Genomic DNA, 23,134 nt, shown 5'->3' on the forward strand with positions numbered 1-23,134 from the left:
ATGAACCCTAGCCCTGAACCCTAAATATTGACCACTGGCCTCACATTAACCCCATCCCTCACCTTAATATTTGCACTCTTATAGCGCTTAACCATTATTATTACTGTGGGACGTACATAGTACTGATCTCACGCTGTGGCTAGCTATGTTTTTTCATAAAGATTTTCAATTGATTTTATTTTTTGTGATAAGCAAAAGTACGTATTTATGAAAAACACAACTTATTGCACGTACTTAACTACGATAGTATCTTTTTGTGAAATAAGTGAAAGGTTCAATATATTTATGACATCACTTCCTGCCACAATATTTTTTCCACTACATTTTTACTGCAAAACTTCCGTTTGTGCACAAGTAAATACTGCTCCCAAGCACTGGCATTGATTGATAGACCATAATCACAGGACTCATCATTTACAAATCCCGGCATCACGTTGGGGTTCACAAAAATGAATCAATAGCAATTCCCACTCTCGTGTAATACCAAATAAAGCCTGTAGATGTCAATAGTATCACAAATACCAGTTCATCAGGCCTGGAAAGGATTTCCGTAGTGCTGACCAAGTCCGGCATTGTACCTGCTGCCAAAGGCAGGTGCGGCTCTCAACAAATTGAATGAGTAAAACACCGAGGCTGGGCTAACCAGGGGCCCGCACTTTCACAACTTTTTTGGTGAGGTTGGCACCGCGTCTATCTGACTTAAGCATGAATGCTTAATAGGCGGTGGTGCTGCGCCTAATAACACTGACGTAATAGGTTACAGCTTTTCTTCAATAAGTGAAAAACCAAAGAAACAAATTAAAGCCCGCCCAAACCTTTAGTTTCCTTTTGCCCCATTAAATATCTGTGCTTCATTTTGAAATCATCACTGCATTGATCTAAGTCTCTAATCTTGTATATGGTGTTCTCTTTTCTTTTTCTCAGTCGGTCCTTTAAGTTGATATTTCCAAATTGTGCGATAAAACTTTGTTTTCACCAGTGTAAGACCGAGACATGATAATTCAATGTTTGCACTGCTGATAGGAAGTGTAAGAAACGCAGGCAACCTTTGCGTTTGCGTCATCAAGAGAGACTGCGAAAAAGTGAAAGCGCTAGTGAGACTCAAGAGATGGGAAATAAATGTATTAGAAGAGACAAGGAAACAAAGAGCTAGGTTAGGATTTTCATACATAAAAATAGATCCAATTCACATGAGAGACTCCCGGTTTTTTAAGTCAAAAATGACATTATTGTGGCTCTCTCCCACCGGAAATTGCCTCTCTTTCAATGGAAGTAAAGTGGAGAAATACATCCTCCCAATAATTTTTTTAAATCTCCCACTTTCCTCTTCTAAAATGTTGGCATGTATGCGTGTGTGAGAAGGACAAGTAAGTGGGATTTGCAAGGATGTCAGCGACAGCAGCAGGACCGCAGAGAACGGCAGCAGAAGAAGCTGCAGGCCTCAGTGAGAGCAGCAGGACTGCAGGGCACGACAGCTGAAGAAGCTGCAGGCCTCAGCGACAGCAGCAGGACCGCAGAGAACGGCTGCAGAAGAAGCTGCAGGCCTCAGCGACAGCAGCAGGACCGCAGAGAACGGCAGCAGAAGAAGCTGCAGGCCTCAGCGACAGCAGGGCTGCAGAGAACGGCATCAGAAGAAGCTGCAGGCCTCAGCGACAGCAGCAGGACTGCAGAGAACGGCAGCAGAAGAAGCTGCAGGCCTCAGCGACAGCAGCAGGGCCGCAGAGAACGGCAGCAGAAGAAGCTGCAGGCCTCAGCGACAGCAGCAGGACCGCAGAGAACAGCAGCAGAAGAAGCTGCAGGCCTCAGCGACAGCAGGGCCGCAGAGAACGGCATCAGAAGAAGCTGCAGGCCTCAGCGACAGCAGCAGGAGCGCAGAGAACGGCAGCAGAAGAAGCTGCAGGCCTCAGCGACAGCAGGGCTGCAGAGAACGGCAGCAGAAGAAGCTGCAGGCCTCAGCGACAGCAGCAGGACCGCAGAGAACGGCAGCAGAAGAAGCTGCAGGAGTCAGCGACAGCAGCAGGGCCGCAGAGAACGGCAGCAGAAGAAGCTGCAGGCCTCAGCGACAGCAGCAGGACCGCAGAGAACGGCAGCAGAAGAAGCTGCAGGCCTCAGCGACAGCAGGGCTGCAGAGAACGGCAGCAGAAGAAGCTGCAGGCCTCAGCAACAGCAGCAGGACCGCAGAGAATGGCAGCAGAAGAAGCTGCAGGCCTCAGCGACAGCAGCAGGACTGCAGGGCACGACAGCTGCAGGAATTACTGCAGTGACAGGATTCAGAGAGACTGCAGCAGGACCAGCATGAGCTGCATGCAGCGACAATAGCCGGGCTCGCTACACTAATCAGACAGTGGAGAATGACATCAGTAGGATGTGCAGGAAGTGAAAGCAGCAAGGCTGCGTGATATAACAACTGGAGTTACTGCAGGGACAACTCCATGTGCACTGACTGCAGCAGGTCTGTCAGGATATTAAAAAACATCACCAACAACGTTGTTAGCAAACGTAAAGTGCGTGAAAGGGTGAGCCAGCAAGTGTTCTAATAGTAAATTATACCAAAGTGAGGGTGGTGGCAGCAGCCACAAATTCACTCACTTATCCACCTATACACCCATCCCAGTGAATTAAGCATCTGCTCAAAGGATCTGTTTCACCTATGTTCCACTGATGCTGAAATGTAGGTTACTTGAGTGTAGAACCATGCACTGCTGCTCCAGTAGAAGAATCAATGCTTATCATATGGCTGTCTCTGAGAGAGAGAAATTTGTTTTGCTGCTGCCATGCAGTACCTGCTGTGCCAAGAAGTAAAGCTTGCTCCCCTGTTGTCCAATTTGTACCTGTCCTGAAAGGGAGGAAGGCCTGTACTTCTGCTGGCCAGGCTGAACCTTCCCTTGCGGCATAGAAGCTTGCACTGCTGCTGTCTTGGCTGTACCTGCTGTGTAAGATTGGGAAGCTTGCACCACCCCCGCCTCGACTGGAGCTGTTCTGTGAGAGAGGGAAGCTGGCGCTAATACTTACTTGGCTGTGCCTCTTCTGTAAGAGAGAAGCTGGCTCTAGTGCTTCCCTGGCTGTACCTCTTCTGTGAGAGAGGGAAGCTGGCTCTAGTGGTTCCCTGGCTGTACCTCTTCTGTAAGAGAGGGAAGCTGGCTCTAGTGATCCCCTGGCTGTACCTCTTCTGTGAGAGAGAGAAGGTGGCACTACTGTTATCTGGCTGTACCTCTTCTGTGAGAGAGAAGCTGGCTCTAGTGCTTCCCTGGCTGTACCTCTTCTGTGAGAGAGGGAAGCTGCTCTAGTGCTTCCCTGAATGTACCTCTTCTGAAGGAGAGGGAAGCTGGCTCTAGTGCTTCACTGGCTGTAACTCTTCTGTGATAGAGAGAAGCTGGCACTACTGTTATCTGGCTGTACCTCTTCTGTGAGAGAGGGAAGCTGGCTGTAGTGCTCCCCTGGCTGTACCTCTTCTGTGAGAGAGAGAAGCTGGCGCTACTGCTTCCCTGGCTGTACCTCTTCTGTGAGAGAGGGAAGCTGGTGCTAGTGCTCCCCTGGCTTGACCTCTTCTGTGAGAGAGGAAGCTGGCTCTAGTGCTTCCCTGGCTGTACCTCTTCTGTGAGAGAGGGAAGCTGGTGCTAGTGCTTCCCTGGCTGTACCTCTTCTGTGAGAGAGGGAAGCTGGCTCTAGTGCTTCCCTGGCTGTACCTCTTCTGTAAGAGAGGGAAGCTGGCGCTACTGCTTCCCTGGCCGTACCTCTTCTGTGAGAGAGGGAAGCTGGCTCTAGTGCTTCCCTGGCTGTACCTGTTCTGTGAGAGAGGGAATCTGGTGCTAGTGCTTCCCTGGCTGTACCTCTTCTGTTAGAGAGAGAAGGTGGCACTACTGTTATCTGGCTGTTCCTCTTCTGTGAGAGAGGGAAGCTGGCTCTAGTGCTTCCCTGGCTGTGCCTCTTCTGTGAGGGAGAGAAGCTGGCACTACAGTTATCTGGCTGTACCTCTTCTGTGAGAGAGGAAGCTGGGACTGCTGCTTCCCTGGCTGTACCTCTTCTGTGAGAGACGGAAGCTGGCACTGCTGCTTCCCTGGCTGTACCTCTTCTGTGAGAGACGGAAGCTGGCACTGCTGCTTCCCTGACTGTACGTCTTCTGTAGGAGAGGGAAGCTGGCACTACTGTTATCTGGCTGTACCTCTTCTGTGAGAGAGGGAAGCTGGCTCTAGTGCTTCCCTGGCTGTACCTCTTCTGTGAGAGAGGGAAGCTGGTTCTAGTGCTTCCCTGGCTGTACGTCTTCTGTAAGAGCGGGATGCTGGCACTGCCAGTGCCCTGGCTGTACGTCTTCTGTAAGAGAGGGAAATGAGACTGCTGCTGCCCTCGTGGTACCTGTTCTGTAGGAGAGGCAGTGGCGTAACAAAAGCCCCAGCAGCTCCCACCGTGTGGGGGGCCCGAACTCTAGGGGGGCCCTCAGCAGAGTACTTTGGCTTCGGAGCTCCTGTGTGAGTCTGGAGGAGGGCCCCTCCATGTATTGGGCAGGGGCCCCCCTCAAGTTTCGTTACAGCACCGGAGAGAGGGAAGCTGGCACAGCTGATGCCCTGGCTGTGCCTATTCTGAAACAGAGAGAAACCGACACTGCTGCAGCATGATCATCACGTCACCAAAATGCCAGGGACAGCGGACATGACATCACATGCATTCAACCTTTACTTTCACTCACACATGCATGCTTACACAAACCCACACACTCTCCCCTGCAAGCACACACACAACATACATTGAAAATCATTTTTCACTTACCTCAGCTACCATGGAGGGCCACATTCCAGCAAATTGTAATTCATTAATTGTCCCACATGCACCTATTCTTTGAAGAAATGAAGCTTGCGCTATTGCTTCCTATGTTATAGCTGTTAAATGTGTGTGTTTGTCAGGGACAGGAATTTGTAATGTTTCTCAAGCTGCTACAACCTGTTCTGTACACATATTTTGTCTTTGTGAAGCATGCACGACTGCTGCTCATGTAAACTTTGTGTGTTAGTAATAGTTGGTGTATATGTCTTTCACTATGCAAAAGCCAACACATCTGCCCTTGTTGCAAGTTGCAAATAAAAGCATGCAAAATAAGTGACGGGAATTTGCTTGTGTATGTGAAACAAAGGCACATTTAACAAAGTCACTGTGTAAATTTCCAAAATGCCCCATGCAGTGGGGCCTCTTTAGCCCATCCTAACTATTTAGCCAACATTTCTTTGCATTTTCGGTTTTTAATCCTATAATGACAGTAATAAAGCAAAACTACAAGTCCTAGAATGCAGCACGTCGCTGTCTGAAAAACGAGGACTAACACTGAGCCAATGGGCAGTCTTGTAAAAAGAAATTAAAATAACAGCATGATTTTCTGCCTTTATTATTTGGAGGAAATAAGCATTTAAACAACCCAGAGGGGAGAGGGTGGGATGGCCTGTCATGTGTAGGTGTGAGTATACCACTTATAATAGACAAACATTAACACTCCTCTAAAACAAAGGCGCCTCCTTTTTAGACTTAAACCCCAGAACAAAGTAAACCTTCTTGGAGTTTGGCTACTCTGATGTAGCAGCTCCTGCAACCCTCCGCCCTCCCAAGGTTTGCAAGAGGTTGCTGAACATGTCTGAAAGCACATGAAGAAAATAACAACTTGATGTGCTTCATGTGTGGCAACATAAACACACGTGTGACAGGCGCCCTGATGTCAACAGGTGCTGCCCAGCAAAGGGTGCCAGTGGCCAAGGTAACTTCATGAGACAGGTCCCATGCTACCCATTTGGGAATTGCAAGCAGTGTGGATAACACTGTTCTACATTTCGTTTTGCAATTCGCAATCCGGGATTCGCAAACAGATCGCAAATTGCGAGTCGTAAAACAAAAAGTCGTACATTTGACCCTAAGCCACTCCACTCTCCGACACTCTAGTACACTCTTTGCCATTCCATTCTTCGAAACTCCACACCACTCTCATCTATGTCATTAAGTTTTAGCCATACTGAACAGCAGTCTTACTGGTGTACAAAATGGCTAAAACACATTGGCACAACCAATAGCTCTTGCAGAGGCATGACCTATTGACTTTGCCAATGCTTGTTCACTTTGGGTTCCTTTCTCCAATGTGGTCATGAATCATGTTCATCCCTCTTTGTTGTCGTTGTTGGACCGAATCACTTTTCAAGATGATCACTCAAAAACTGGGCTCCCCACACCAGTGGTTATTGCCGTCCTGGTCACATAATGTGGCCTCAATTTGGCACAACGTCCCTCGCTTTTGCCTTTGGGCACCGCAGGCTCAAATATCGTCTCCTATCTTCAACCGTTTCCCCGCTGTTTTCAGCTGTCACAGACAGCATGCTGGAGATAGATGGACAGTCTGCTTGATACTTTCAGTGCTTCCTGCAACATCTACAAACTCCAAAGTCAGGGCTCCACTTTCTGTGGATCCAGATGCAAGCCTGAGTGTGGCGAAGCCTTCCAAATTACTCAAATTCTTTTAATTCTGGTTGTCACCTTTCTCAGAACAAAATACCAACCATTTGTTCACTTTTTAAGATTCAGCAAAGACTCAGACATGATACTTAAATAGAACTTTATATAAAATCCTCTCTATTCATTTTCAACATGGCATTTCTGTCAGGCAGCTTACTAAGACAGCCAAAGAACGCATTTTTGAGTGATTTATTTTTATTTTACAGTTTGAGGTATGTATTGATAAGGGGGAAATTACCAGCTTTATGTGATTTCCTAATATCAGTACCAGCTGGAACTTAAAAGTACTGGTTATGCCGCTACAACAATGACAGCATGGCGACCCTACTTATAGTCCCATGGGTAAAGGAAGATTGCTACATCAGTTCTTTCAACTCACCCTCTGGAAATCACTCTGGAATTATTGAAAAGCCAGAGCCTCTATGACACATTATTCTATAATGGTACATGATTCTCTCATGGGCATGTGAGACTAACGGCCTGTTAGCAGATGTGAGTTATTCCATCCCAATGGTGACGAATATCCCGTCCACTGAAATATTAAACACATAGGATATGATGGGATTTATATTTTGGCGGACAGGATATCCATCACCGTTGTGAGGCAGTGACTTGTCCGCCAAGATCTCAAGCAGGCCCTAAATTCTGTAGAAGATGTTTGATTCTGATGTACACTTGATTCTGTGATGGGTTTGTGTTTCTGATGGGCATGTGATTCTAATAGACACATGATTCCAATGGGCAGATGATTGTTTGATGAGCACGTAATTCTTGTGTGCTTTACGGGCATATTGACAAGCAACTGGCGAATTGGCTCTGATGTGCCAGTTTCCTTGTGTTGCCCTGCGCCCCCCTAATGACACCATCGTAGCGCTGTATTTATAATACTGCGCAACATTGTGCACTTTAGCACAATAGCATCAACATTTTCGCTGCTATTATGGCGCTTTGCTGGACCAGCACCAAAGATTTTGACGCTAGTCCAGCAAAGCTCGGGGAGGCCCATAGGAAAAGGCCTAGCGTCATTTTCACACTTGCCATGGGAGGAAGAGCTTATGTTTCTAACGGGCACATATTTGTGATGGGTATGTAATTTGATGGTCATCTTATTCTAATATTCATGTGATTGATGGCACCCAGTTCGGTCATAGAAACCTGAGGTTGAAGTGCATATGACTGTAATGCATGCATGAATTTGAAACACTCTTGATTCTGATGGACACTTTTGTCTGAAGGGCGGGCATACTGTGACAGGCCTTGATCCTAATGGGCACGTGTTTCTATAACACACGCATTATTCTTTTATGGACATGTAATTGTGCTGAGCACACCATTCTGCTGTAGTCTTGATTATGATGTAATCAGAAATTTCTGATCATTACCTGATTCTGATGTACATGTTCTTTTGATGGGCACACAATTCATTACTCAACTCTTGTTCCTGACTGGGATATGATTGTGATGTGTTAATTTTCTTATGGGAGTCTCATTCTGACGAACACATGATTCTGATGGGAACATGTCTCTGAAGGCACATGATCTTGATTGCCATATATTTCTGATGGGCAAACGGATATTCACATCTGAGAATTTGAACATGTCTACTTTTAACTTGTGCAAAATATCTTACCCCAGCTGTGCATCAACAAACCTTGTTTTAGAAGGTGGCCACTGGAGCTTACAGGTCAAATCCATTTTAACATACACCTCATTGAGAGAAACACCATCAAGGAGACTTGCTCACAACAAAGGTCCTGAAAACATAGGTTCACCTGCAAAATAGAATAGAATAGGAAAAATAACCTGAAGGCTTTCACAGCTTATACTCTGCTGTATTACAGTACAAATTTCTTTGGAAACACCATTCTTGGAAGGGCTGTGATTATGATGGTCAGATTACTCCTGGAAGGCCCATGAGTCTGTGGTTGATGGATGGGGTTGTATGATGGAATCAGGCATGCAACTACCATGCATGCCTTTACAACGCCGTCACTATAACACATGCGTCATTACCACACGTGCATTTACAACAAAAGTTTTTACCACGCAAATGCCTTTATCACGCATGCCTTTACCACAAAAAAATTGTTGTAAAAGGCAACCCCCATGCATATATATAAGATATATAAATACATATATGTTTGTGTATATGTTTAAATATATGTGCATATATATATACATAATCACCTTGCCCCCAAAAACCCTACCCACATTATACCTTAAAAATCCCCTTCCCGCCCTAAAATCCATACCCACCCTGAACACCCCTACCACTCAAAAACATATAGCCACCATAAACCTAAAAATGCCCTTACGTTCCAAAAACCCATACCCATCCTAAAACCTGAAAAACACACTTAACACCCAAAAACCCATAACCACCCAAAAAAACTAAAAATACCCTTACCACCCAAAAACCCACACCTACCTTAAACCATAAAAACCCTTTACCGACATAAATCCCATACCCATTCTAAACCCTAAAGATCCCTTACCCCCAGAAACCCATACCCACCCTATAAATGCCCTCCCCAGTCTAAAACGCACACCCACCCTAAACCCTAAACCCCCCTTACCACCCAAAAGACCCATACCCGCTCTAAAACCTAAAAATGCCCTTACTACCCAAAAAAGCATACCCACCCTAAACTCAAACACCTCTTTCACCCAAAAACCCATATCCATCCTAAAACCTAAAAATGCCCTTACCACCTAAAAACCCATACCCACCAGAAAACCTGAAAACACCCTTACCACCTAAAAACCAATACCCGCCCTAAAACCATAAAAACGCTTTACCAACATAAATCCAATACCCACCTTAAGCCCGGAAGGCCCCTCCTTAATCCCCCAGAAACCTATACCCACCCTAAACCCTAAAAATGCCCTCGCCATTCTAAAACCCATACCCACCCTAAACCCTAAACTCTGCTTACCACTGAAAAACTCATACCCACCCTAAAACCTAAAAATGCCCTTACTACCCAAAAACCGATACCCACCCTAAAACCTAAAATTGCCTTTACCGCTAAAAAACTCTCACCCACCTTAAGCCCTAAAAATACCCTTACTATCCTAAAACCCATACCCACCCTAACAGCCCTTACCACCCAAAAACCCATACCCACCCATAAACCTAAAAAGCCCTTACCACCCAAATACCAGTACCCATACTAACCTCTAAAGGCCATGCAAAATGGCCCTCTCACAGCACGCTCCCCAGCTGGTGCCTGCGTCAAGGACGGACCGATTCCTTGTTACAAATTCCAAACAATTGACAATACAGTCAAACTGCGGCACTCCAAGGATTTCAGTTATCTAATATTTAATGTAATTCATAGATAAACACAGCCATTGTTCAAGACCTCATTGGTCGAAACGCATCGGGGAATGGCTGTGTTGATCTATATATTACATTAAATATTAGATAACTGGAATCATTGGAGTGCCGCGTTATATATATACATACCACTTCTTAAAACACTTGTGGGGGTGATTTAAGAGCCCCTAGCGCTATCCTAATGACACATTAGCGTAATATTTTTATGCTATTGTGGCGTTAGATGGCTAAAAACGCCACCCCATATTTACAAAGTGATGCAATGCATGCATTGCGTCACTTTGTAACCCTTTGCACTACATTATGCTTCGCCAGGCATAATGTATGCAAAGAGGTTTCTTTGCACTTTTAACGCTTGCTCAAAGCAGGCGTTAAACGGAGGCACATCATTTTTTATAAAGGGCCTCAATGGGCTTTGCAGGATTAGTGTCAATTTTTTTTATGCTAATCCTGCAAAGCTCAGAACTAACGTCTACATTTTTTACGCTAGTTCCCCTAACTACCGCCATGGTGTGCTATATTTCATATACAGCACACACATGGTGGTGTTAGGGGTGCGCTAGGGGGTGAAAGAAAGTTTTCTTAAATCAGGCCCTTAATACTTACCTCTACTTACCTGTAAAACCTTTACCACGCATACACCTTTACCATTTATGCCTTTAACAAATTAAACAAATAATAGTTACCTTTAAAACGTTTACCATGCATATGCCTTTACCATTCATGCCTGTAGAATGAAATTCGTTGTCTAGGCTTGTCTGGTAAAGGTATATTCGTGGTAAAGGCATGTGTGTTAAAGGAATATTCGTGGTAAAGGCATATGAGTGGTAATGGCTTCGTGGTAACGATCGTGCATGGTGATGACCATGTTGTAATGGCTGGTGTAGCTGCAGGGACGACAAATTAAGTCTTGGTGATAAAAGTGAAGAGCTCAGTTTTCAAGCATTTCTTATGGTGCCAAACTACCCAACATTTGCCTACATTTTATACAGTTATGTATTATATAACGGCTCCCTCCACACAACATTTGCAGTGGTCACTAATGCTGCCATGTACACCGTGTCGGAGCTCCGGCAATACGCAGAATCATTGCTTGGGCATAAAGTTTTTCTACTATATATAAACCTGATTACCTATTCTTTGCTTTGACAATTTGGCAAGGCCTATTTTCTTGATTGGAGGTTTCAACAAATTCTCTGAGGCGGCAATTTGTGATCTGAGCGCTTTACACAAACTCTAAATAAATAAATACTCTCTTAATGCTGAAGGTGATTGGTTCCCTAAAACGACTCTAATTGCTCTTTTCTTACCCTGTCCCCATCAGAGCGAGCCCGGGAATATCTGCACAAGACCGGACGCTACATTGTCATCGGTGGAATCATCTCCCCTGTGCATGACTCCTATGGAAAGCAGGTAACTGGATCACTTTTAGGCACCTGTACTTCCTTTTGAGATTTTTATTTAAATAAATGGGCCTGGCTACGTCAGGTTTGCTTTACTGCAAAAAATGGACCAATGCTTTTTGCAAAGTTTGTATGCCCCCATAATAGGGGATGGAGGAAGCAAAATGTATTTGCCATAATTAAATTAGAGTGAAAGCCTGAAATGGTTACCTCATGCCACGTGACTTATTCCAATAGCCAACAATAACCACTGGATTAACCACTAACCTTGGGTTCCGGAGTAGTGTGCTACTCACTAGAAAGCGCTTCAACACCTCCTCAGGTGTAGTGAGCACTATATAAATGCAAATAAAATTCGTTTGCTGGATGTATTACAAAAGATGCTTGTACCAGTGTGAAAACATGTCAACATAAAATAGATGATTTTAGGAAAGAAGCCTGCCCTATGTATAATAATACGTATATAAAAATCCAACAGCGTGATTTTGCACTTTATATGTTGCTTTGCTCTTAAGAAGAAAAGCAAACCTCCCTCTGCTGCACTGCCCACAGCTGACGCCCTTTACTCCAGAAACGGGCACATAATTAGCTATGCCAGATTTGCACTGCATTGGGGCCATGTTAACACCTGGCCGCTTCAAGGAACTAACACAGTTCATGTGAGGTTACACGGTTTGATATTGCTGTGCATGTTCTTCCTTGTGCTGCAGGGCAGGCCTGCTTTGCCACCTACACACAGGAAAGCAGCTGCTCAGAGGCGTTTCAGAGCTGACGCAGAATGCTGGCCTTGTCTCCCGCCTGTTCACAAGGGCATCCAAGCCTGGATGCCTGGCATCTCAAAGAGCTGAGGGGCTTTGAGAGAGGGATGTGGGGTCCCCTTTGTCTGATGATGAGCGGTCCTTCTGCAGTTCACAAGTTAGAGATTTATCTTTGAGCAGGAGACAGTGTCCGAAAACAGGTTTTGGTGGTATTTCCCGCACTCGGTAATTACAGGAGAGAAAAAGACCTCCCCTTTTGTCAAATTTAGACGAAATTTAATAGAGAAAAAGCGTACGGTGCTTACTGTAACATGCAGCAATAGGACCGTCCGGCTGGCTCAGCTGTCATGGTGTCTTTGTGAGGCAGAAACCTTTCTGCATCTAGCTTGGTCCTTGTCGGGCTTTATGGTAAACCGGCTGGAGGTGTTTACTGGCCCTGAACTGATGACACTTCATAGGCACCATCTTTTTCCTTTAATTGTACTTTGGGGTTTTGTTAAGGACGCCCCTTCGTTTGTTTGGCTCCGAGAGTCAGTGCTGGTATCCAAGAACAGACTGAAGCTGTGCAGTGAGGTAAGGGGCCTCCTCCGAAGCCAGTGTACTGGAAGGTCGTTCTTCTGAATAATGCCATCAACAATAAAATGGTACAAGAACATTGAAGACACATTGTCGAAGGACAAATGATCAAAAGGTAAGTACATATAAGGAATTATAGATTTACTATTCCTAACACCACATCTACGTACTTTGGATATATATATGTACCCGATAGGTATATATATATATGAAGTTATACAAAATCTAGACTGACTTACGGGTCGATATTTTATTTTCCACATTTTGTCCTCGACATTGTGTCCCATTGAAATTATGGTTTCAATATTCAGGGAGCAGACCATACTTGGTAACTTAGAGATGAGACTGACAGATATGAGTACTCTGCCCTGTCTCTCTTTCTATTCCCTCCTTCCTGCTCATGTTGTAGGTGTAGCCAATCCACATTCACACCTTCCAGGGCATATTACTAGTGTTGAAGAAAACAAAAAAAGCCAGGGAGGGAGCAATCTCATGAGAAGCCTACTCAGCAGTCAGAAATTTATTTTTATAATGTATATCTATCCCAGAATTTATCTTTATTGTCTAGAGACATATCTTGAAATTTTTAGTTATTCTTTTCATAGCAGGTACATGTTGGTCTAGTTAATGGTTTTCCAATGTTAGTATTTAAATGAGCAATCCATACCAGAGTTTCTAGATAACCCTTTCTGTATATTATACATTCATCTAGATCTATTATATATGTGTTTCTCATGTGCACGTACAAAACATCTGCAACACATCAGTTCCACCTGATCCAAGGCTGGACTACCCTTTCCTGTCTAACAAAGTGAGCGATTGTTGGCCAGTCAGGGAGGTTAGGGCGGGTGGAAGGATGAAATCTGTGGAGGTGAGTGTGCCCTGGCATCATGTAGTGTCTGTCAACAATGCTCTGCTGAGGGTGATGGTGTCGTAGTTTGACTCTTGCTCTAGGCAAGACTGCTGGTTTAAGGATGACAGTACTTATGTTTGTAGGCGACTATGCCAATCCTACAACAAGTCGCAACTGTCGTCCCAACCCTCCCCGCTCACAAGCAGCACCTCACCAGAAATCCAAACAGTAAAAGGTGATGTGTGGCAGCCTTTACGCATGGACTCAAGATTGTGATATCTCAGGGTGTGTTGTGGTTAAACAGAGATTACCCCTTTCTTACATAAACACCATGTCTCAATCATACACAGGCAATGAAGAAGATACAGTAAACTTTCAATAGGTTTTATTTAGCAAAAACGCGATCTGTGATAAGTTGCATGGGCTACAATGATTAGGATAATGAACCGAGCAAGAAACAGAATGGTAAAGACAAGAGTCATTAATACAAAGCCCCCCCACCATCTTGCAATAACATGTAATGATAAAGTATGAGATATGTCCTAAGACCCTAACATAATGAGCCTAACCTCTAATCTAAAAGAGAGCTAGGTATGTTAAACCTAATCTGCCAATGCCATGTCCATGAGAAGAGCTCCCAACCCTCTTTACCTTGGAATGAGGTTTCTAGCTCAGACTCCATAGGGACATGAAGACTGGGTCAGCATCAAGGCGACGTGCAGCATCAATAGCAGCGATGGCATCTGGTCAGAATCCCTCTGACTATCTGTTTAAGTGAGGAGTATTTATACAGATCTGCTTGGACCCCTCATGTAGGTCTGTTCACAAACAATAGATAAGAAGACATGCTTTGGATGGTAATTTAAATAAACAATTCCCTCGAAAGCGTGAAGAGGGAAAGTACCTAATGTGAACACCTACAGTTTGGTTTGATTATCTTTGTCGCTTGATATTGACACCTTAGCACAGTGGTACTGAAACGCAAACTAAAACATGGGCCTAACTAAAAACAAGGCAGCCATCTTAAAAGTTTTAATTAAATAAAAGTGCTAAAACAGAGCAAGCTTAGTAGGGTAAAAGTCACTAGGTGATGGGGGCACGAGTCTGCAAGCCAAAGGCTAAGCTAACTCCGGTATCCCATTAAAACAAACTAGGATTCACTACAATGGACAGGAGGAGGATATCTCTGCGGATCAAGTCTGATGGCTATCGAGGTTACATAGGTGACAGGTAAGAAACTTAAAAATGTGTGGCCACCTGTGGGGTATTCATTGTTAGCTGTCAGTTTATATGTTTCTAAATTGTTTATTAATGTTTCTACCACAGAGATTTCCAATCTGTTTCCTTTCAGATGTTGCAATGGGACTATTTGTCTTTGACACTGGTATGAATGCTCTTCTCTGACATAATTTTTTCATTTGCAGGGTCTGGTCTCCAGTCGCCACCGCCTCACCATGTGCCAGCTTGCTGTCCAGTCTTCGGACTGGATCAGGTGAGCTTTTTCCCCATCACCATTTCCAGCACCGGGTCTCCAATAAGGCCCCATCCTGACCCCACTGATCTGGAGCAGAAGAACTCTAACTGTTGGTGACCCTCATACCCATATTAATGCAGGATTTCCATTTTTTCCCAATGCTGTTATGCCAATAATATTGTCTTGCTGTAAGTGTCATTCCTTCATGATGCATGTAACTGGGTATCTTGCCCACCATCTTCCAGTGATATTCTTTTCAGCACCTCTCCTAGGCAGGAGCTTGTTCCTTTACACCTGTCTCCCAACAAGGTACCCTCAGTGACCGATACTCCTGTCACTCGTTCACTCATTCTCTCACCCAGTACCCCCATGCCTTGGATCCCATCTTTCCTTTCTCTCTTAAGCCCATATTTAAGAAAAAGTGGCGCATCAGACCTGATGCACCATCTTTTCTGCGCCCCCCCACCGCGACCTAATGACACCATGGTTGCACCGTATTTATAATACGGTGCATTATTGTGGTTGTTAGCACAATAGTGCTAATATTTTTGATGCTATTGTGTTGCTTTGCTACACTAGCATCAAAAATGTTGACGCTAGTGTAGCAAAGTGCAAGGAGGCCCATAGGTTTTTATTAGAGTGTCATTTTAATGCCTGCTCTGAGCAGGCGTTATAAGTGACACAAAAAATGGTGCAACTAAATCTGTTAAATTTCACTGCACCATTTTTGCAAGACTCCTAACGCTGAAATGCCCCCTTGAATTAATTATGCCTGGTGCAGGCATAATGTGACGCAAAGGTTTACAAAGTGGCGCAATGCATGTATTGCACCACTTTGTAAAATGACGCGTGGAAAAAGCTACTTTAGCGCTGCCTGACTGTAAAAAATGTATGCTATGGCAGCACTAAGGTGGCGATCGGGGCTCTTAAATATGCCCCATAGGGTCCCTACACAACCTGAAGACATTCCAACCCATTGCTTATCTAGGATTACATCTTTTCTCTCCTTTGTGTTTTCCTATTGTAGATTATGCTCTGGATCTTCCACCTCCTCTGAGTGATTTCTTCTCCCTGGATCCCCCTGATCCCCTCTTTCCAGGGAGATCTTCCTTTTTGCCGATATGCCACTTGATCTTGTTGTCAGCCTATTTTCTCTAGATATTCAGGATGTTCTCTGTATCTTATCATGCACTTTCCAGAAGACACACACCTCCCTCTCTTGTTTCTGCACATCTTGGCACCCTACAGATGAAGTTCCCACTCCTCTTTGGATGATCCTATGATCTTCATACCTGCTCCGAGGCCCTCTGCATCCCCTAGATTTTGACCACCTCTGATACCCTATATGCTATATCCCATCTCATATTCAGAAACCATTCATTCATGCCCTATGGCCTCCTTCTTCTCAAGAACTCAACCTAAAATCTCAGGCTCTTGCCCTCTTCATATCTTACTGACACTCAGAGCACTCCGTTAAATCCCTGTGACCTCTGTGTTCTCCCTATCTTGACCAATAGTCACCAGATCCCCTCTATCAGGGACATATTAAGGATTTTGGGGGCTCTGGGCCAAAGGTATTTTAGCATCCCCTGTCCAGACCTGCTTTGAATTCATGATCTCTTTGGCGCGGTCAATGACAGTGCTCAGACTCACAGTCCCAAATTTTAATTGTGTTTCCATCTCAAATTCAGGGATTGTACCACGTGTTTTCATAGTGTAATACTGCAGCAGCCCACTAATATTATTGCAAATAATCTCTGTGACCCTCTCCCATTTCTCATATGTTAGATCCTGTTTCGATCGGAAAGAAACTTTTTTATCGATGTTGCATGGTGTTGAAAAACACAAACACAACATTTTTCTGCAAATTGTTTGTAATAATGTAATAAACCCCCACACATTGCCTGTATTAAAAATACATTAAAGGAAAACGATGTTTAAAACAATCTTTGTTCAAAAATAATTCAAGGTCATTAGAACAGGACTGCCTGCAGAACAGAGCTTATCGGGGCCCCCTGAAATGCTGGGGCCACGGGCCAGCGCCCACTTTGCCCATGCCTTAAAACGTCTCTGCCCTCTATTTCCAATATCTTTCACCCTTCAGGGGCTCCTTGCTCTCAAGACGGCCTTCTTGCTCTCTGTATGTCATCTACCCCCGACCCTCCTGCACACTTCAAATTATAGCACCTCTCTGAGGCCCTTTGTTCATTTCTTTTGGCCTCCATTATTCTTCCTGTCTCAACCTACACCCTCTAGATCCCCCATTTTGCACCTTTCAGTTAGCCCTACTGCTCTCCAGATGTTTTTCATATTCTCCAAATCTTGTCATACACTCTCTTTATTCCGCAGATATTTCATAACCTTCCGCCGGGCCATTTTCACAGCTCCTATCCAAATAGCTTCCATTTTCTCCATTTCTCATATTATATTCCGCTGAACCTATCTTACAGTGCTCCCCTCTCCAGATACCGGATAAAAGTGGTGGTGCCACTTACAAAGGAGATGTGTGTGTGTGTGTGTGTTTGTGTGTGTGTGTGCGCGAGCGTGCGCGCGAGCCCACGTGCGCGTGTGCACACACACATACACAGTCAGGTCTGAACATTTTGGCAGAGGCCCGCACCTGCAGGGTGCTCAGATGGCTGGCGCAGTAAACATCGGCAAGGCCCGGCAACAGTGGCCCAAGGACCTGAGGGCAAGATGGCGAGGGGGAAAGCAACACTCCCCCCAAAAAGCGGGGCCAGAAATGGGGGTTTTTGCGCAAGGCAAGGTGCCAAAACAAGCACAAGCGGCGCGAAGCACCAGCCAATGGGAAGGGCACGCAACATTTGAATCGCGCCTGCAGGGCAGTTGTGCCCTATAAGTGGTGGGGGCCCCCAAGGTCAGGGCATTCTCTGGACCAGTAGCGCTGGAAGATAGACCCAGATGCAGCGGGCAGTCTGGGTTTCGTGGCGATACTAGGGGATCACTGGTGCGCAAAATCGTGGCATCTGGGGTGGGCGGAAACCGGCCTGACCAAGAATATAGCCTCCCTGGAGCTTTTCCCCATTGTGGTGGCCCTCACCATCTGGAGCGCTAAGTTGGGCAATATAAAGCTAACAATTTGGTCAGACAACCAGGCGGTGGTGCATGCGATCAACACAGGGGCAGCAAGGTACTCCAACGTGCTCAGACTGTTGAGGAGATAGGTGCTCCTCCAGCTGAGGAACAACCTGGAGTTGAGGGCAAGACATGTGCAGGGGATCAACAATGCTGAGGCAGAGGCTCTGTCTCATTCTCAGATGGAGAAGTTCAGGGTGCTGGCCCCAACAGCAGAGCAGAACATGACACCTTTCCCGGCGGAGCTCTGGTCCCTGGCAGGCGTGCCCTATAGCAACTAGTGTAACATGCATTGGCACCAAAAACTGCAAGCAGGTATGCTACCTGCCTAAAGACATTCAGAGCAATCACAGGGTTGCAGTTATTTGATGACAGACAAGCCACGAAGCAGGCAGCAGAGCGCTTCATCAAATGGGCATTCGAGGGTAACAAATCTAGGTCTTAGGCACAGACACTCCTAGCGGTAGTGGCCCACTGCGCGAGGCTAGACACTGAGGTAGACCGGACTGCATCCCACAACCTGAAGACAGCGATGAAAGCCTGGAAGTGCCTGGAGGGATTCAGAAAGGATACGAGAAGGCCCATTGAGTGTGACACGCTTGCTCGCCTAATGGAGGCATTGCCAGCACCATGGAGGGACTCTTCAGAAGCCACTTTGTTCAAGGCTGCTTTCACAGTGGATTTCTTTGGGGCTTTCAGAGTCGGCGAGCTGGTGGTGCCAGCACGGACGGAGACAGTTGGGTTGTGCTTGCAGGGGCAGACATGCGACTCACGGCAGGGGGTATTTAAGTCACCCTAAGAAAGTCCAAGACCGACCAAATGGGCAGGGGTGCAATAATTAGGCTGTCAATGCTAGCAAAGAGCGACGTATGCCCAGTGCGCTGGATGGAGGAGTACCTAGCGATCCAGCCGCCTGGTAGGGGCCTGCTGTACACACAGGGACGGGGCCTGCCTTAGCAGGTTTCATTTCAAGGCGGTATTAAAAATGCCGCTGGCAAAAGCAGGTCTACCTGCCAACGAGTTTGGAACCCACTCTTTCTGCATTGGGGCGGCAACTACAGCAGCCAAATGGGGTCTTTCATCAGACAGCATCAAGGGTATAGGGCGCTGGTGTTTGGCCGCCTACAAGAGTTACATACAAATAAAACCAGAGGACAAAGTTTAGAGCCCACCCCCCAAAAAAAAAAAGGGAGAGGGCTTAACTATTGGAGTCCCACTACACCCAACCTATCACTGTTTGTTTCGACAGGCGGACGGAGGAGAACAGGGTGGATGGTGGGCCATTCCTTTCTGCAGGGTGTGGAAAGCTAGTGGAGCAAAGGCGGGGGCACCAGGAAGCCCGGGCCATCCAGCACCATCGTAAGATGGGCAGCTCAATCAAGCATGCGCTGGGAGCACCTGCATGCCAGTTTGGAAGACCTGTGCCAGCGGCACCCAAGGAAGGCTGATCTGTTAATAATTCACCTTGGTGAAATGAGCTAGCGCAGCTAGGGAGATGAGAGCTGCTAGAGATGGTCAGAGGAGGCCTGGTTAGGGCAGCGAGGATGGTAGACAGCACATGCCTCTTGTGGTCGGAAATTTTGCCTAGACAAACGTGGAGAGGGGCCAGGTCCTCCAGCGCTCTGGAGAGATCCAGGAAGAAACTCAACGTGGCTGTGGCAAAAGTTTGCATGGCAAATGGATGGGACACCATTAGGCACGGCTTAATCAACTTGAGGAGACCGGGATATTGTGCATCTATCTGATACAGGGCTAGAAGTATTGTGGTCCAACCTGTGGGCAGCCATGGCATTGGCCAGCTGTCAGTGAAAAGAGCCACCAAGCAGTGGGAGCTGCCCATAGACGTGAGCCCCCAGGCAGCGTTGCGGAGGTTGGAACTTCAATGAGCTCACGGAGTTGGGAAGGCCAGCACGGGGTGGCAGACTGGGCCTTACCTTGGGATGCCTTACGGCAGGGTAAGGAGATCAGAGAGGAAAAGGGGTCTGGACATGGCACTCGCAGCCCGGGCTACCAGCGGGCAGAGCACAACAGACTATTCAAGGTAGCGAGTTGGGCCTAGGACTATGCGATAATGCATCACCCCTCCTCTCGGTACAGACAGTAAACTCCAGCTCAAGAATCAACCAACAATGGTAAATGCCGAACCGGCACAGGTGCTAAGCATTCAGCTAGTAATGTCATGGGGTAACGATGGACGGTTTTATGACCAGGTGGTCAGTGACCTGATTGATTTATGGCATGTAAAATGATTTATGACCTGTCTACAGTGTTTTATGGCTGACGCTATGATTTATGACCCAATGCAAGATGATTTATGACCTGTCGTCAGTGATTTAGGACTGACATTATGATTTATGACCTGTGACAAGATAATGCGTTTCATTTGAGCCCTTTGAGCAGCGGTACTGTAACAAATGCAAATAAAACTGCAGCCGAATGGCTTCCACATACGAAATACTGGTATTTGAATGACGTCATGTGAAGTGAGAGTGGCCGCGTGCGAAGTTTATAAACAAACCAGACTGCTTTGGATTGAAAGGTATTTGGACAAGTGAATATGTGTGGCAAGGTGCCGTGTCTCTTTTTCTGTGCCGGCTCCTGGCACATTCAGGCGGTCATTCCTACCCTGGCGGTCCGAGACCGCCAGGGTAGGGTACCGCGGATGCACCGCCAACAGGCTTGCGGTGCATCCAGGGCAATTCTGACCGCGGCGGTACAGCCGCGGTCAGAAACGGAAAACCGGCGGTGTACCGCCGGTTTTCCGCTGCCCCGCCATGGGGATTCCGACCCCCATACCGCCATCCTGTTCCTGGCGGTTTTGGCCGCCAGAACAGGATGGCGGTATGGGGTGTCGTGGGGCCCCTGGGGGCCCCTGCAGTGCCCGTGCCAATGGCATGGGCACTGCAGGGGCCCCCGTAAGAGGGCCCCACCATGATTTTGAAAATCGCAACGGGTGCTACTGCACCCGTCGCACTCCTTCAACTCCGCCGGCTCCAGTCGGAGCCGGCTTCCTCGTTGAAGGCGCTTTCCTGCTGGGCTGGCGGGCGGCCTTCTGGCGGTCGCCCGCCAGCCCAGCGGGAAAGCCAGAATCACTGCGGCGGTCTTCTGACCGCGCAGCGATGTTCTGGCGGGGGTACTATGGCGGGCGGCCTCCGCCGCCCGCCAAAGTAGGAATGACCCCCTCAATGTCTGAGATGGTGGAGCCCAAGGGGGGCTGAACAAAAAGAGCTGGGAAACATCACCATCTGGACCCCTCTAGAGTGCCCAGGCAATCCCTAACTGCCTTTCTGGTTCCTGTTCACGAAACGTCTGCCTTCCCCCGCGTGGCTTGGCCTTCTGCTGCACCGACTCCCGCGCGCCTATGGAACACAGCGTGTCTGCATCAGAAGCGGTGGCTCGCCGTTAATTGGCAGGCAGAATGTGGGTGTAGAACGTATGTGCCAATTATGATTTCTTCACAGCTTGTTGTTCGATGTGAGACGTCAGACTTGCAGATTTTGGTGGGAACCCTAGGATTACGGGCTCAGGTGTGAAGGAGTCCCGTGTACCAGGTTACATCATACGTTGCAGTGTCGCGCACCACCAGTGCAGTATTTTGAAGGAAAAAACACGTTTTCGTCAGTAAAAGAAAGAGGTTGAATGATTCTGTCAAATGACAAACCTCCCTCACTTGTTTATCCCTTAATTCCACCCCTTCGTAGCCCAGACTACAATTCCCACCGGTCTCCTTACTCGCAGCGCGGGCTGCGGGGGCCGTTGTTACGCCCATGACAGGAGGGGAAAACAATGCCAACACCTCTTAAAGAATGCTGATATTGGCTCGGTCAGTCAGTCAGAATACTAGCACGCACTGAGGTTGTTTACCCTGGCCGTGAAGCAGGAAGACACACTAAGGGCATTTACTTCCTATGTTCAGTGAGATTAGAAGAATGGGTGTTGAAGACGTTAACAGCTGTTAATTGTCCCTTCCCTCATTATGTCCGCCCACCTTTGGTTTAGGCCCTTTACTGCGGGCATCTAGTTAACAGTGATTAATGCCCTACCCTGCAGCCATTAGTCACTGTTAACGTTCTGAGCAGAGGGCAAAGGACACAAATGCTTATAACTATGTCTGTCTCCTTTCACGGCTACTTCTGGTCCACCAAATGTATCCACTCAGTCTAGTATGGTATATTGCCCCACTTGTTTCTATATACAGTGTTTTGGGGGGACATTCTTTATTCAAAAATCAATACATACATAAAAACAGCAATACTGCATACACTTTGGAGCATCAGTACTGATGCACCAGATTCTTGTAAATCTGGGCCCTAATTTGGTGGGAAACGTCTCTAATGAGGCCCCTAGCAGGCTCGCGCCCTTGGGTAGAGTAAATAGGCCTGTCTCTTCCTCTTCAGTGGTTGCTGCCAGGGAGGGAGTTTTACGGTGGAGCGGCAATCAGGCCAGCCTTTAGCACGCGTGAGGTTAGCCCAGTGCCACTGGAACGTCTTGCAGCATTCTCCCTATGTCTAAGGTCCAACGAAAAATGGGTTTAAAACTTTTTCTGAAGTCTGCTTGCACCCTTGCCTGCTTTTTGTTTTACTTTTCCTTTTATCTCCCCCTTGATTTCCCCCTACTCCTCCCAAAGTGCTGCGTCGCCATGGGAAAAGGGCTGCCATCTTTGTTGTATGCCTGGCATTTGGGTCCGTAGCATTGTCCTCCTTTGGTAGTTACTGCTTACCAAACCCTATTGCAGCGCGACAGTGACTCGGGCGTTCCCACCCCCAAGCACTCAAGAGGGAGTGATACTTCAGTCACCGAGCAATCTATGGGCTGTACTTTTGCCGAAAAGTAACTGCCTACCACCTATCAGTACACCATTGAGTGGAGTTGTCAAGCATGTACATTAATAGAGTGGATTTGAGGGCAACATCTCACAAATGTCTGCAAACTAGGGGGCATATTTACAAGCCCTGTGCGCCACTGGTGCATCACTTTTTGTGATGCGCCAGTGACGCATGGTGCAGACCCATTTCTACAAAGCCACGCAAAGGCATTTTGCATGGCTTTTCATTGCCGTGTAGAAATGGTGTAAAGCAACGCAGCGCAATTTGGCATGGACTGGCCAGTGCACCCAGTACCATGTGGGGGACCCTTTTCAGGGCCCCCATT

General features: G+C 46.8%; 1 protein-coding gene across 1 annotated transcript in view; it reads left to right on the top strand.

Annotated features, from left to right (window-relative positions):
- The window catches only part of NMNAT2 (nicotinamide nucleotide adenylyltransferase 2), a 210,266-nt gene that overhangs the window by 127,663 nt on the left and 59,469 nt on the right, over positions 1–23,134 (top strand). The window contains exons 2-3 of the mRNA XM_069232047.1: positions 11,148–11,236; positions 14,838–14,905. Coding sequence (XP_069088148.1) covers positions 11,148–11,236; positions 14,838–14,905 — 157 coding nt within the window. The remainder of the gene's footprint in view (positions 1–11,147; positions 11,237–14,837; positions 14,906–23,134) is intronic.

The sequence above is a fragment of the Pleurodeles waltl genome, chromosome 4_2, assembly GCF_031143425.1.
Source record: "Pleurodeles waltl isolate 20211129_DDA chromosome 4_2, aPleWal1.hap1.20221129, whole genome shotgun sequence".
Classification (NCBI taxonomy): Eukaryota; Metazoa; Chordata; class Amphibia; order Caudata; family Salamandridae; genus Pleurodeles; species Pleurodeles waltl.